The 15937-nt window shown below is 40.2% G+C and overlaps 1 protein-coding gene across 1 annotated transcript in view; it reads right to left on the bottom strand.

The window, feature by feature from the left end:
* The window catches only part of TNKS (tankyrase), a 90894-nt gene extending 79481 nt beyond the window's left edge, over positions 1–11413 (bottom strand). The window contains exon 1 of the mRNA XM_060762702.2: positions 10808–11413. Coding sequence (XP_060618685.2) covers positions 10808–11351 — 544 coding nt within the window. The 5' untranslated portion in view covers positions 11352–11413. The remainder of the gene's footprint in view (positions 1–10807) is intronic.
* Positions 11414–15937: the final 4524 nt, after the last annotated feature.

The following is a 15937-nucleotide window of genomic DNA, read 5'->3' as shown; positions in this document are numbered from 1 at the left end:
AACAAAAGAATTAGGAATCAAAATATATGTAAACATTATGATTTCTCAGAAATATTGCACAGTGACACAAAATAAACGGTAGACAAACAGTAGGTTTTCTTTAGAATTTGTATGCCTTTCAAAAGAAAAGATCATTCAACTTTAAAACAAAACAAAACATGGAATTACTGGCCATTAAATTCTCTCCTGGGTGTATTACAAAAAAAATAATAAAATACCAAGTTGTCAGTATTGTCACTTCCCAACAACTGTCTATTTATTTATTTTTTACAAAATTGAACAAAACCATGAAATTAACTCAGAATGTGCTTCCATTTTGAGGACATTTCCAATGTCTCAGCATATTAAATTATGAACATTTTATCATGTCCCCTTTTCTGTAAAGTAACACTGCTGATAGCAACAAAAATAACTGAGGGTAGGGGGAAGAAGGTGCTACTACTTTCATTTACTGTAAATTGAAAATTTCATTCCAATTTATTTACAGAATGGGCAGGTTTAAATTGCCAAAAAAAGCCTTCATTGATTAAAATGAAATATTCCCAATACTTCCTAACATTTTTTTAACATGGTGCATATCTCATCACTAAAATGTGAGTTTAAAACTCAAAAGAACAGTTTACAACATCTATGTGTGTAACTGTGCTGTTGAATTAATTTAGGAAATATATCTATTGCCTCAAGTCAAACTATGGACTTAGTTTCAATATATTAGCAATAGGTCAATGATTCACATACTCGTTGGCCTAAAACTTCCTTTAGGTTCTGATCATATCTCACCACGCTAAAACAGTAGATGTGGCTCTTAATGAGACATGCCGCATTATCACGGGGTGTCTGCGCCCTACACCACTGGAGAAATTACACTGTTTAGCCGGTATTGCACCACCTGACATCCGCCGGGAAGTAGCAGCCAATAGTGAAAGGACCAAGGCAGTGACATCTCCAGCTCATCCCTTGTTTGGGTATCAGCCAGCACGTCAACAATTTAAATCAAGAAATAGTTTTCTAAGATCTACAGAGACACTCGCTGGAACACCTCAGCAAGCGAGTGTCCAAAAGTGGCAGGCTCAAACCCAGAACCTCAACCAATGGCTGATACCAAATGAGAGACTCCCACCTGGACACACAGAAGACTGGGCAAATTTGAAGGCGCTGAACAGACTGTGCTCTGGCACCTCAAGATGCAGAGCCAATCTTAAGAAATGGGGCTACAAAGTGGAATCCACGACATGCGAGTATGGAGAAGAGCAAACCACTGACCACCTGCTGCAATGCAACCTGAGCCCTGCTACATGCACAATGGAAGACCTTCTTGCGGCAACACCAGAGGCATTCCAAATGGCCAGATACTAGTCAAAGGACATTTAATCAACTACCAAGCTTGCACATTTTGTGTTTTGTCTGTTTGTTTGTTTTGCTCTATTAGAAATGTAATACAATTTTCTTGCTGCCCCTGACACGATAAATAAATACTGTAAAAAGAGACTAAAAACTGAATTTTGGTCATAACTCATTAAACTAATTTTTAAATATTACATAAACGTTTGAGACTTGCTGTTGCAGCATTGCTAGCTGACAGCCATCTTTTAAAAATAAATATATGCTGTTGCAGCAGCTCTCATGGACATCTAGAGTCTTTACACAAAACCCCGAGGGAACAGAGAAAACAACAGACTCAGAAAGTCTTCGAGAGCAAGATGTGGTGAGTATGGAAAGAACAGAGATTAGATTGCTTGCTCTTTTTTTAAAAAAAGTTTTTTAAACTTCAATTTTTGTAAATCTTTAAAATTTTAGTAACCAATACACATACACCAACCTTAAAAACTATAGCAGATAGTGCTTCCACAGCAACATTTCATGTTGCACTTTAAAGAAACTTTCCAATATGCTAAACCTATTAAGGGGTGGATTCAGCACAATGGATATCTCTTTAATGTCTGGACTGAAATCCAGAACATTGCCTTACTGACACTGACCTGCCATTGCTTAAAATTCATACATAAAGACCTCATCCACAAACTTGCATTTCATATAGTAAAATAGAAACAGAAGTTTTGCTTTGTTATGTTTAATTGTAGGTAGCTCAATGTGTGTGAGTGGGATACAATAATTAATATATGTTAGATATATAGATTTTACTAACATGTTTGTGGTAAGATTTAACTCCAATTTTAAAAAGGGAGTAAAAAGGAAATTTATATATTAAAAGTAATTTTTAAAAAATCCTATACACATTAAAAATCAAATTATTTATTTGGCACTTGTGTTTTCAAAGGATCAATTTTATCTGTCCTCCTTAGTGCTGCACAAGCTTCCAGATACTACTGTTGTTCTATACCTAAGAATACACCATATAAAACACATTATTTCAAATTTTAATGTCTTAAGATATATTTATTTACTTTTTTATACCCTGCCTTTCTCCCCATGGGGACTCAAGAAAGGTAACAATACCATACTTTGGTCACAATTTAAAACAAAATAAGTACATTTTTGTAAAAAAAAACCAATAATACAGGGTGGGTTCAAGTTACACTGTAGTGTAATAAATACATTTACAATAGCATTTAAATCTCACAATCCCCCTCCCCCATGTCCCACCCATACCTCACCAGCAACATGCCCCTTATCTTTCCCCAAATACCTGCTGACAGAGAAAGGTTGCCAAAGACATAAAACACTCCCAAGACCTTAAAAACAAGCCATGCTCTAAAACTTGCATTACATACATGTTATGTCTTCAATGTGTTTTTTATGGGGTGCTTATGCTTGGATAGGAATATTAGAGCCCCCTCAATATGCTGATGGACTACAGCTCTCAGTAGCACTAGCCAACACAGTCAATGATGAAGCATCCTGGGAAATGGGAAGTTCAATTACATCTCAAAGGTAGTAGAAGTCCTTTCCTGATTTAAACAAATATCAACTCAGGGCCCTTCCACACAGCCCTATATCCCAGAATATCAAGGCAGAAAATCCCACAATATCTGCTTTGAACTGGGTTATGAGATAATGTGGGATTTTCCGCCTTGATATTCTGGGATATAGGGTGTAGAAGAGTCCTCAGCCCCCTTCTCCACAGCTGTATAAAATCCACATTATCTGCTTTGAACTGAATGATCTGGCATAGACTCAGATAATCCAGTTCAAAGTTGATAATGTGGATTATCTGCCTTTATGGTCTGGATTATATGGCAGTTGTAGAAAGGGACAAGGATTCCAAAGGAGACCCAGAAACAGGGAAAGCATCTTCCCAGATACATTGGGGCTCTCACCAAAGATTTCTATCATCACTGCCAAAATTCAGTATGCATGGAGCTTCTCTTACTACTATGGTAAAAAGCTCCCTCCTATATAACAGAGCCCTACAAAGTGACACAAGTGATGCACACATCTCTGACCCATTTTGAACCAGCTTCAGAGCAGGATATGGCATTGGGACTGCTATGGTCACCTTAGTGGGTGATCTCTGTCTTTACACTGAGAGGGCGTGTGACCCTGTTGGTGCTTGTCTCAGTGTCATTTAATACCACTGAACATGGAATCATTCTTGAACATCCAGGAGAAGGGAATTCACAGGCACTGAGTAGCAGTGGTAGTAAGCGTATCTCTCAGGCAGGTTCCGGATGGTGGTATTTGAAAACAGATAACCCCTCAAAAAAAGCTATTATGTGGTATCCCACAAGCTGCCATTTTACTCACAACGTTTTTTAGCGTTTACATGAAACCACTGGAAGGGATCATCCAGAGGCATAGAGCGGGGTGATATCAGTATGCTGATGACATCCAAATATATTTCACCATGGCTTCAAAAACTGCCTTAGATAAAGATAGTGTGTCTCCTCTGACTGAATGCTTGATGGAGGAAATTGACTGGATGAGGAGGAGAAACTGATACATCAGATGCACCCTTTCGTAGAATTGGAAGACATAAAGATAGTAGTGCACATACTGGTCAATCAAGGTTAGACTTCTGCAAGGTGCTCAAGTTCAGGAACTCCAATTAGTTCATGGCAGTCAGATTGATTACAGACACACCTAAGACTGCGCATATTACAGCTATACTAAAATCACTCCAATGGTTGCCATTTATTTCCTAGGCAAAGTACAAAATGTTGGTTATAACCTTTAAAGCCCTACATTGTTTGGGTCCAGGTTTCCTAAAGGATCACTTTCTCCATATAATCTGCCCTGCAGTTTCTGTGGAAAGTTAACTCAAAACAGCCAGGACTAGGCTGGCAACTGAACACCCAGAGGACCTTTTCATCAGCTGCCTTTAGATTGTGGAATGACCTGAAAGAAGGGCTAAGACAGCTAAACAAGCTGTCAGAATTCAAAACACAATTAAACATCTATCTCTTCCTGCAGGCCTATGTGGTCAATTTTAAACTATGAAATATAAATTTACCTTTTATCAGTATTGGTGTTTTAATTTTTGATCCACCGGGTGAGAATTGTAATTCACCTTGCATCCAGAGGCCCCCCTCAAATGATCTGGACCAAACTTGGCACACAGAATACTGATGACCAACAGAACATACTGGAGGGATTTAGGGGGACTGACTCACCAGGTGGAAGTTGTAGTTCACCCTGCCCTCTGAACCCCACAATGACAGATTTGGACCAAACATGGCATCCAGACCCAGCATGGCCAACTTTGAATACTGGCGGGGTTTGGGGTGATTGGCCCACTATTTTGGGGAACTGTCATTCACCAACATCCTTATGCATTTTCTAATCAGAGCATTCCTAAAAAAACCAAGTATGACTTTTTCCATTAAAAACAGCATTACAAATTAGCAAACTGACATCACCTTTTTCAAATAACCCGGGCATCGCCAGGTATTCAAACTAATATATATATACTACATTTACTTGATTCTAATGCTCACCTTTTTTGACTAAATTACCTTCCAAAAATTGAAATGTGCTTTAGATACACATAATATGATATTTCTTTTGGGTTTCAGGGTTTTGAAAATGGGGGTGGGGGCATTCAATTTGATGGCACGTTAGACTTGAGTAAATACAATATATCCCTGACCGGAAATGTTTGGCAATCTCAGCTCTCCCTGGCTCAAGACCACTCCCCTCTATCAGCAATGAAGACTTCTTTTCCCAAGTCTTCTCAGTGGGCTCAATCCTCACCAGCCAGGAAAGTTCCCCTAAGAGACTGGTCCTCTCCATCTGAGAGGCTGGACAGTGGCTTAGAGCAGGCATGCCCAAAGTCCGGTCCAGGGGCCAATTGTGGCCCATGTTCAAATTTTCATTAGCCTGCAGCCTCTGTCACAAAATCCACAATATGCATCCCATCAGCACTGTTGACCACAGTACAAAATACACAGGTATCAAAAAGCTATTTCATGTTTTACCAGAAGATGATCGAAACCGCATTTTTGAAAATGCACTTTTCAATCCATGTATATTTGTTCTTTTGTTTTTCAATTGACAATCAAACCAGGTCTCCTAAACTCAATAAATTAGATATTAAAATTAAATTCCATCCAGCAACCCCTTTTTCCATTTCATATTTTTGATTTGAGTCTAAAATTAAAATAATGAAAAAACACAGCTTTTTCATTTTTGATATCCAATTCAAAATCAAATAATTTTGGGTTTTTTTTGTTTTTGATGGTTAATTGTAATATAACGGCCACAAGCTGTTGTAACATGTTTAACTATGTTTATTGTTTCATCCTTACTTTATTTTGTTTTGTTTTTTATTTACAGCCTTTTGCTTGATATTACATATATTGTTTTTGTGTTGTGAGCCGTTTTTGTGTTGTGAGGGGCCAGGATACAAGTAAAGTTTATTATTATTATTATTATTATTAATAATAATAATAATAATAATAATATATTAATTATAATACTGCTAATCATATATACTAATATATAATGACAATACTATTTTATTATTGTATATTTGTATATTTTAAGTTGTATTATAATGTTTTTAATTGTGTGTCTCCATATGGGGAGATAAAGCAGAATATAAATAAATAAATAGTTGAAAAACGAAAGATTGATATGGCTGTCAATGTTTTGTATTTCTAAATAAGACAAATGTTTGCGTTATTTTCCTATTCACATGTTTTGAATTTAGAATGTGAGCATTTAATAAATAATAATAATAATAACTTTATTTATAATCCACATTATCTCCCCGAGGGGACTCAGGGTGGTTTCCAACAAAGGAGGGCAAACATTCAATGCCATAAAACAATACAAAATTATCAAATAGCACCATAAATAAAACATCTATAACAAATTATAACAACTTTTTTTTAGTTTTTAGTTTTTGTTTTTTTGTTGTGTCAGGAGCGACTTGAGAAACTGCAAGTCGCTTCTGGTGTGAGAGAATTGGCTGTCTGCAAGGACGTTGCCCAGGGGTACCAGGATGTTTTGATGTTTTACCATCCTTTGAGGGAGGCTTCTCTCATGTCCCCGCAATTGGGAGCCGGAGCTGACAGAGGGAGCTCATCCACGCTCTCCCCGGATCCGAACCTATGACCTATCAGTCTTCAGTCCTGCCAGCACAAGGGTTTAAACCACTGCGCCACCGGGGGCTCCATTATAACAACTACTCACACAGTTTAAATAATTAGATAAAACATATAAATCTATTATATAAATACCATCTTAATGCCTATAATTTTAGTCAAATTTTAAGAGTTTTTAAGGATTTATATGTCAAATTGTGTGGAATATATTATGTATGATTTATTCAAGTTGGTTTTTGATTTTTTTATGTATTATTCTTGGCACTGAATGTTTGCCACTGTGTTTTATTTTGTTGTAAGCCGCCCCAAGTCCCCTTGGGATGATTGGACGGGCTATAAATAAAGCATTATTATATACCTACAAAGTAATAAAACTAATCAGTTTAAAAACAATTTAAAATAGTTAAAATAACAATTGTTATATAATGTATCTGCTGCCAACAAGCCAGAGTAAGCTGCCATGTTCTAGTCAAGACTGTAAAACATAATATTCTAATCCTCCTCTCCATAAGCTAAAAATATGTTTTAAGCATTTTTTTTAAGGAGACAAGGGAAAAGGCCATTTTTACTTCTTTAGGGAGGGAGTTCCAGAGGCGGGGGTGATCACAGAGAAGGCCCTATCTCTCGTTCCCACCAACGATGCTTGAGACATAGGTGTGACTGAGAGCAGGGCCTCCTCCGCAGACTGCAGTGGCTGGGTCGGTGTATATACGGAGATAGGGATAGTCAAATGTAATAGTGAAAAATATGTAATGTTTCAAATATGTAATGTTTCAAACGAACCTAGATATGTTTAATTTTCCAGACAGACTTTTTCTTCGTTTTGTGTGATATTCAAATCTATGAAAGGCAGAGTTATTTTTTTGTAAATCTCTGTACACTCCCATGTTGCGGCAGCTCCACTGGCTGTCGGTCTGTTTCTGGGCTAAATACAAAGTGCTTGTCATTACCTTTAAAGCCCTAGATAGTTCAGGCCCAGGCTATTTGACAAATCACATCTTCTCCTGCAAACCAACTCAGACACTGTGGTCAGTGGAGGAGGACCTACTCTCGGTCCCACTCTCGTCTCAACTACAGTTGAAGGGAACGAGAGGGAGGGCCTTCTCCGTAATCAGCCCTCACCTCTGGAACTTCCTCCCTAAAGAAATAAAAATGCTCCCCCTCCCGTCTCTCCTTTAAAAAACAATTAAAAACCCATCTTTGCAGATATGGAGAGGAGGAGAATAAGACGACAGTATTCAGCTAATAGGCCCTGACTGGAAATTGTTGTGGCATGCGAGCTCTGTTGGCTCTGTCAGCCTTGTGAACATCACTGGCCACATTATTTTAAATATTGTAAATCAATTTTGGTGTTTTTACATATTGTGTTTATGTTTATTTCAGATATCATTTAATTGTTAGCTCATGTTATTATTTAATTCTAGGTTGTGTGTTCTAATTTGGTTTTAGATGTTGGTTTATTTTGGGACTTGGGATTTGGTTGGTTGTTTGTTGTATTTGTATCCACTGTTTTATCACGGCATTGAATGTTTGCCTTTGTATCTGCTGGAATCCACTGGGGAGATAGGTAGATAGAGTCAAATACAAATAACGTTTTATTATCATTATTAAAAACGTGTTTAGATTTATTTCTGTTCTGTGTGAAGAAAAGCTCTGCATGGCTCAGGTCCTGCCTATTTATGTGACCACATTCCCGCCCCCTCATGAACCTGTTCAGGCCTTTCAATCAGCTGGGGAGGCCCTCCTCTCGATCCCACCTCCATCACAAACGAGGCTAGTAGGGACAAGGGAGAGGGCCTTTTCAGTAATGGCTCCCTGACTCTGGAATGCCCTCCCCAGGGAGACTAGATAGATACCTACCCTCATGGCATTTTGGAAGGATTTGAAGGCCTGGTTATTTACACTTAGAAGTAAATAAAATAAAATAAAATTAAAAAGTAACTAAAGAAGATGCTCTTTTTTAGTTACTTTTCCTATTAGAGTGGGAGGAAAATAGTTTAAAATAAGACATGGGTTCAGACTCAGAGCGATAAGGTTGTCGTAGAGTTCATGCAGTTAATTGTGCTTTGGAATCATGGAAGCCATAGTTTTACAAGGTCTTTAGCCTTCTCTGCTAAATAATGACCGTGCCTCAAGAAGTCCGACTTGACCATGGGTGGTCCATGCCTTAGTTACCTCAAGATTGGACTACTGTAATGCACTCTACTTGGGGCTGCCCTTGAAAAGGCTAACTTTTATTGAGGGGTGTTAATGTTTACCATCTGTCTTTTTGAGTTGCCTGCAATAACTGTATGAGACAAATATTTTTAAATATGTTTTTTAATTTCTTACTGTAAATGTGTTTTTATAGGTTATTGGTTTATATGTGCATATTGTTTTGTATAGTCTTTGATAAAATGTTGTAAGCCGCTTTGGGTCCTGTTTAGGGAGAAATGTACGATATAAATAACTATTTATTATTCTTATTTGAAGCACAACAAGATTAGTAAACAGCAAACAAGGTAACTATGCTGGCTGTTGTATTGAAGCACATGTTGGACACTTCCCAAATGTCTAGAACTGTGTGATGTATTAACGAATAATTTGTGCAGATCCCAGTAGGGTGGCCTTTTGCAGCAGACAGATGGAACGACTAGACAATGAGTCCAGACAATGTTTTTAACAAGGAAACACTATGAATTTATATTTTATTGATTTGTTTAGTTTTTATTATATGTTATGTTTTTAATTGTATTTATGATATTGTAATGAATTTTGCCCTGTTAACCGCCTTGAGTCGCCTATGGGCTGAGAAAGGTAGTATACAAATACAGTAAATAAATAAACAAATAATTTTATCAGTGCTGACTGTGTTTAAGTGCAGGCCAAGGTCTTTAGGCACTGCACCCAGTGTGCCGATCACCACTGGGACCACCTTGACTGGCTTATGCCAGAGTCTTTGCTGTTCGGTCCTTAAATCCTCGTATCGTGTCAGCTTTTCCAATTGTTTCTCTTCAATCCTGCTGTTGCCTGTGATTGCAACATTGGTGATCTATACTTTGTTTTTTAACACGATCGTAAGGTCAGGAGTAAGATTTATTATTATCATTATCATCATCATCATCATCATTATTATTAAAACAGGCTGTCGGCAGTGATTAGTCAATCTCTATGACATGGATTTACCTCGATTAGGGTAGCAAGCCCTTTTCAGCTCACAGGAACGACTATGTTTTAATCTAAAGTCTATCATTTTTATTAACTAGCTATCCCCTGCCACGCATTGCTGTGGTCCTGTCTGTGCATATTTGTTTTGTGTGTATATATTTTTGTGTATATGCGTATATATGCGTGTCTGCGTATATATATGATTTTCAAATGCGTTGTAATGTATTTTTTTATTTTTTTTTTGCTTTTTAAGTATCTTCTGCTGTGTTTTTCAGTGTTTTTATGAGTGAGGGTCACTCGTTGGCCTGATAGGTGTATTGTGTCCAAATTTGGTGTCAATTCGTCCAGTGGTTTTTGAGTTATGTTAATCCCACAAACGAACATTGCATTTTTATTTATATTGATTTTGGGTTGTTGTGGGTTTTTTTCGGGCTATATGGCCATGGTCTAGATCAGGCGTCCACAAACTTTTTAAAAAGAGGCCCAGGTCACAGTCCCTCAAACTGTTGGAGGGCCGGATTATAATTTGAAAAAAACATGAATGAATTCCTATGCACATTGCACATATCTTATTTGTAGTGCAAAAAACACTTAAAAACAATACAATAATTAAAATGAGGAACAATGTTAATAAATATAAATTAGTATTTCAATGGGAAATGTGGGCCTGTTTTTGGCCGATGAGATAGGATTGATGTTGTTGTTGTGTGCTTTTAAGTAGTTTCAGACTTAGGTTGAACCTGAGCGAGGGCCGGGTAAATGACCTTGGAGGGCCGCCTCCGGCCCCCGGGCCTTAGTTTGAGGACCCCTGGTCTAGAGGCATTCTCTCCTGACGTTTCGCCTGCATCTATGGCAAGCATCCTCAGAGGTAGTGAGGATTGATTTTGTTTACATGTACCAACAGACCCCTCAACCCCTGAGGATGTCTGCTGTAGATGTGGCCATAGCCATATAGCCCAGAAAACTCACAGAAACCCTATCACAACATTGTTTATTTACATTTAATGTTAATGCTTCAAAGAAGGCAGGCTGAATGGCTCTGCCCCCTACATATTTTCACTTCTCCAAATTGGGCCTCTTTGCAAACTGTTTGGACACCCCTGGGAGAAGCTCCCCTGTGAGCCCCCCACCCGGGAGGCCTTCCTCCTGCTCACCTGCCGCGAAGTGCAGCGGGGTGGACTTCCTCCCGGCCATGTCCTTGGCGTTGACGTTGGTGGCATCCACCAGGCGCCGGACCCGGGTCACGTCCCCATTCCGGCAGGCCTCGAGCAGCTCCCGGAAGGCCCCGCTGCCCACGGGCGGAGGGGGCGGCTGCAGAGGCGGCGGCGGAGGGGGAGGAGGCGCGGGCGGGTCGGGGCTCTCCGCGGCGGCCGGGCTGGAGGCCGCCGAAGACGACGACGAGGAGGAGCCCGAGCTGCTGCTGCTGCTTGTGCTGCTGGTGGCGACGCTGCTGGCTCCGGAACCCGGAGGCGCAGGAGGCCCAGAGGCCTCTCCGGCGCTCTCTGGGGAGAAAGGCCTCTCCGCCGGCCCTTCGCGGCCGCCGCTCGCAGTAGCCTCGCCCTCAGGCCCGGAAAGGCTAGGCCGCTGCGGCTGCTGAGGGGAAAGGCTGGGGCTCCTTGGCGGAGAGAGCGGCGGCGGCGGCGCCTGGTGGTGATGCTGCTGCTGCTGAGAGCGACGCGACGACGATGCCGCCGCCATTTCCCAGCTCCTGGGAGCGCTCGGGTCCTGTCACTGCGGCAACGGGGACGGAGCGCCCGCCCTCGCTTCCGCTCCCCGCGACCAATCAGGGTCCGGCCCGCGGGAGGTGACGTCAGACGTCGCGAGGGTGACGCAAGGCAGGGAAGCCCTTCCACAGAGAAGGACTGCTTCCCGTTTGGCCTTTCTCAGGGCCCTGCCACACAGCCATTTCACCCGGAATATCAAGGGAGAACATCCACAATGTCTGCCTTGAACTGCATTATCTGAGCCCGCACTACCAGTTCAATGTTAATTGTATACAACTGTGAGAAAGGGGTCTAAGGAAGGAAGGGCCTGGAAGGGAACTTCAGGAAGGAACTATTCCAGCTGCCATTGTTATTATTATCACCACCACCATCATCATCTGCAAATTACATAGAGAACTTTAGGCCCTTCCACAAAGACATATAATTCAGAATATCAAGGCAGAAAATCCACAATATCTGCTTGAACTGGGTTATCTAAATCCACACTGCCAGGCCCGTAGCCAGGATTTCGATTGGGGGGGGGGGGGGTGAGGTTTTTTCAGGGGGGGGGCTGAGTTTCAGGGGGGGGGTGCTGACTCTGAGTGAAAGAGGGTCTAGCCTAGCAAACCTTTTGTATCATTGCCCCAATTCCCCCATGCATATGGGATATATTGAGTATGGTGATCAGATCCTGATAGGAATAAACATAACAGTTGAAATAATGCACCAGTAAGGCCTTTTCACGAACCACCATGAGAATTTCGGGGGGGGGAGGGGCTGAAGCCCCTCAAGCCCCCCCCCCCTACCTGCCTGCACACTGCCATTTAATCCAGTTCAATGTGGATTTTCTATAGCTTTGTGGAATGGCCCTAAGGAACCAAGGGACCTGGAAGGGAATTTAAGTGAGGAGCCACTCCAGCTATCATTATTATTATTATTATCACCACCATCCAACGACCTAAATCTAGAAATAGTTTTCTAAGATCTACAGAGACACTCGCTGGAACACCTCAGCAAGCGAGAGTTAAAAAGTGGCAGGCTCAAACCCAGAACCTTAACCAATAGCTGATACCTGAGAGACTCCCCCCTGGGCACACAGAGGACTGGGCGACTTGGAAGGCGCTGAACAGACTGCGCTCTGGCACCACAAGATGCAGAGCCAACCTCAAGAAATGGGGCCACAGAGTGGAATCCACGACATGCGAGTGTGGAGAGGAGCAAACCACTGACCACCTGCTGCAATGCAACCTGAGCCCCGCCACATGCACCATGGAGGACCTTCTTGCAGCAACACCAGAAGCACTCCAAGTGGCCAGATACTGGTCAAAGGACATTTAATCAACTACCAAGCTTGCAAATTTTGTGTTTTGTATGTTTGCTTGTTTTGTTCTGTTAGAAATGTAATACAATTGACTGGTTGCCCTGACACGAGAAATAAATAAATAAATCACCACCATCATCTGCAAATTACTTAGAGAACTTTAAGACCTCATCTACCCTACCATATAAGTCTGGGGCTGGATCTACACTGCCATGTTATATGATTTTGAAGCTATTGTAGACAATTTCTAAAGTGTCACGTACAATTTGTTTAATTTTCAGAATTCCTTTTCAATCTGCTCTAATCAACATATTCATTTGAAAAGGTCAGAGGGAAAAACATTCCAGAAAAAGTCTAAGGCTGGATCTACACTGCCATATAATCCGGATTTTCAAAGCAGATCATATTATCTGCTTTGTACTGGATTGTATGAGTCTACACTGCCACATGCTCCAGTTCAAAGCAGATAACCTGGATTTTATATGGCTGAGTAGAAGGGGCCTGAAACTGCATTATTATTATTACTATTATTACTATTATTATTATTATTATTATTATTATTATTATTATTATTTTACTGACACAAAAGCACAGTATGTCACAGCAAATGAGATCTATATGCCGGATTTCGTATCGCAAAATCACAAGTCAAACACTTCCCAAGCGTCTAGGACTGTGTGATGTATTTTCGAATGATATGTGCAGATCCAAGTACGGCGGCCTTTTGCAGTTGACAGATTGTGATTTTGTCAATGTTTATTGTTTCCAAATGCCAGCTGAGATTTTTTGGCACGGCACCCAGTGTGCCAATGACCACTGGGACCACCTGTATTGGTTTATGCCACAGCCTTTGCAGTTCGATTTTGAGGTCCTGATAACGGCTGAGTTTTTCCTGTTGTTTTTCCTCAATGCGGCTGTCACCTGGAATTGCGACATCAATAATCCAAACTTTTTTCTTTTCCACAATCATGATGTCTGATGTATTGTGTTCCAAAACTTTGTCAGTCTTGATTCGAAAGTCCCACAATATTTTTGCGTGTTCATTTTCCACTACCTTTGCAGGCTTATGATCCCACCAATTCTTTATTGCTGATAGGTGGTGCTTTTGACATAAGTTCCAGTGAATCATTTGGGCCACGAAGTTGTGTCTTTGTTTGTAGTCTGTCTGCGTGATTTTCTTGCAACAGCTGAGGATATGATCCATGGTTTTATCAGCTTCTTTGCACAGTCTGCATTTTGGGTCATCAGCTGATTTTTCAATCCTGGCCTTAATTGCATTTGTTCTGATGGCTTGCTCCTGGGCTGCAAGAATCAGGCAGAATTATTATTATTATTATTATTATTATTATTATTATTATCATTATTGGGTTGCTGTGAGTTTTTCGGGTTGTACTGCCAGGTTCCAGAAGCATTCTCTCCTGCCGTTTCACCCACATCTATGGCAGGCATCCTCAGAGATTGTGAGGTTTGTTGGAAGCTCGTTTTCTGCTGTTCTGGAGTTGCTGTTCTTAGGACTCAGAACCATCAGTTCAAATGATGGGGGGGGGGATGCCACCTAAATATTAGGAAGAACATCTTGGTGCTAAGAGCTGTTCAACAGTAAAATATGCTGCCTCGAAAAGTGGTGGATGCTCCTTCTTTGTTAGTTTTGTGGCTGGCAGTCCATCTGCCAGGGGGTGCTTTAATTGTGCTTTTCCTGCATGGCAGAAGGGGGTTAGACCAGATGACCCTTACGGTCTTTTCCAACTCTAGGATTCTATACAAATTGTATCCCAGCATTAATTGCTGCACTGTCTGCTCATTCTTCTTTCAAGCCTTGGACTTTGTGTGTGTGTGTCAGGGGCGACTTGAGAAACTGCAAGTCGCTTCTGGTGTGATATAATTGGCAAAGAGAAAATAAGAGAGGCAAAAACTGAGACACTTCTTCTTTCCCTCATAAAAGGACTGCTACCACGTTGATGGGAAGTGGGGAAATCGAGACTCTTTGTTACCAAACTGTGAGCGAGGTGCTTAAAACCTATCTGCAGCACGAAGAAGTCTCGCTTTTTTGAATGCCAAATTGTGTAAGCCTGCTATAGAAGCATAATGCACTTTTTCTTACATTTTGTGGTTTTCTTTCCAGACAGATCTTGTATTCCAGGATATGATCCCAGGTTTTCTGTTTATCCCAATAATAATAATTTATTTATTTATTTATTTATTTATACCTCGCCACATTCTCCCCAAAGGGGACTCGGGACTGCTAACACGAGGCCAAGCCCAAAAATAATACAGCAAAGTTAAACACAAAATAACAGAAAAATTACATCACAACAAAATACATGAAGTAACAAAATAAAATAAACAGTGCAAAACAACATAATAAAAATCAAACACAAAGGGCAGGCCAAATGTGCAAGATAAAATGTTAAAACATTAAAACGTTATCCTAGATTTTCTGGCAATGTGGACTCATACAATCTAATTTAAAACAGAAAACCTGGGATCAGATCCTGGGATACAGGGCCTGTCTGGAAGGACCCCAAGTCACTAAGAACTTTATGTTGTTGGGGGCATCGAATTTTGCCAACTGTAAATTGCCTTGAGTCACCTTTGAGCTGAGAAAGGCGGTATATAAATACAATAAATAAATAAATAAATAAACGTTGAAGACTTTCTAGCCAATTCCAAAAGGGAAGGTGAAACATATTTTTTAATTCTAAAAAATCACATTGAACTTGCTCAAAAGAAAAGAAATTAATAAGAATCTAAATAAAAATATTTAACACAGATTTGTGTTGTTTAGTACTTTGTTCTCCTTAAAGAAGTGATGCAAAAAGTAATGCTTCTTAGAGTAATGTTATGTCTTGCTTTCTTGCCAAACTTTTAATACAATTATCTTCAAATAATGGATCACCTGCAGATCTTTTCTATTGAACAATTCCTTCCAAATCTGCAAAGTATCAAATAACTGTCAGACCATCACAGTGACATTTTCAGTGAACCAACAAGGAGAAAAGATTATGAACCTTTCCCTGCAGTAAAGAATATCAAGAGTTTGATTTACAAGAGGAATTGCTTTCTTACCCCTCACTTAACTCCAATGTGTTTTCCTGACAGTAAATAAGAATTTGAAGCTGTTGTAGACAGTTCCTAAAGTGTCACATACAATTTGTTTAATTTTCAGAATTCCTTTTCAATCTGCCGTAATCAACATATAGACCATATTATTCATTTGAGAAGGTCAGAGGGAAAAAATATTCCAGAAAAAGTAATAAAAT

The sequence above is a fragment of the Anolis sagrei genome, chromosome 2 (genome assembly GCF_037176765.1).
Source record: "Anolis sagrei isolate rAnoSag1 chromosome 2, rAnoSag1.mat, whole genome shotgun sequence".
NCBI lineage: Eukaryota > Metazoa > Chordata > Lepidosauria > Squamata > Dactyloidae > Anolis > Anolis sagrei.
Note: the sequence above shows the minus strand (reverse complement) of the source record. Positions and strands in the feature narration are given on the sequence as shown.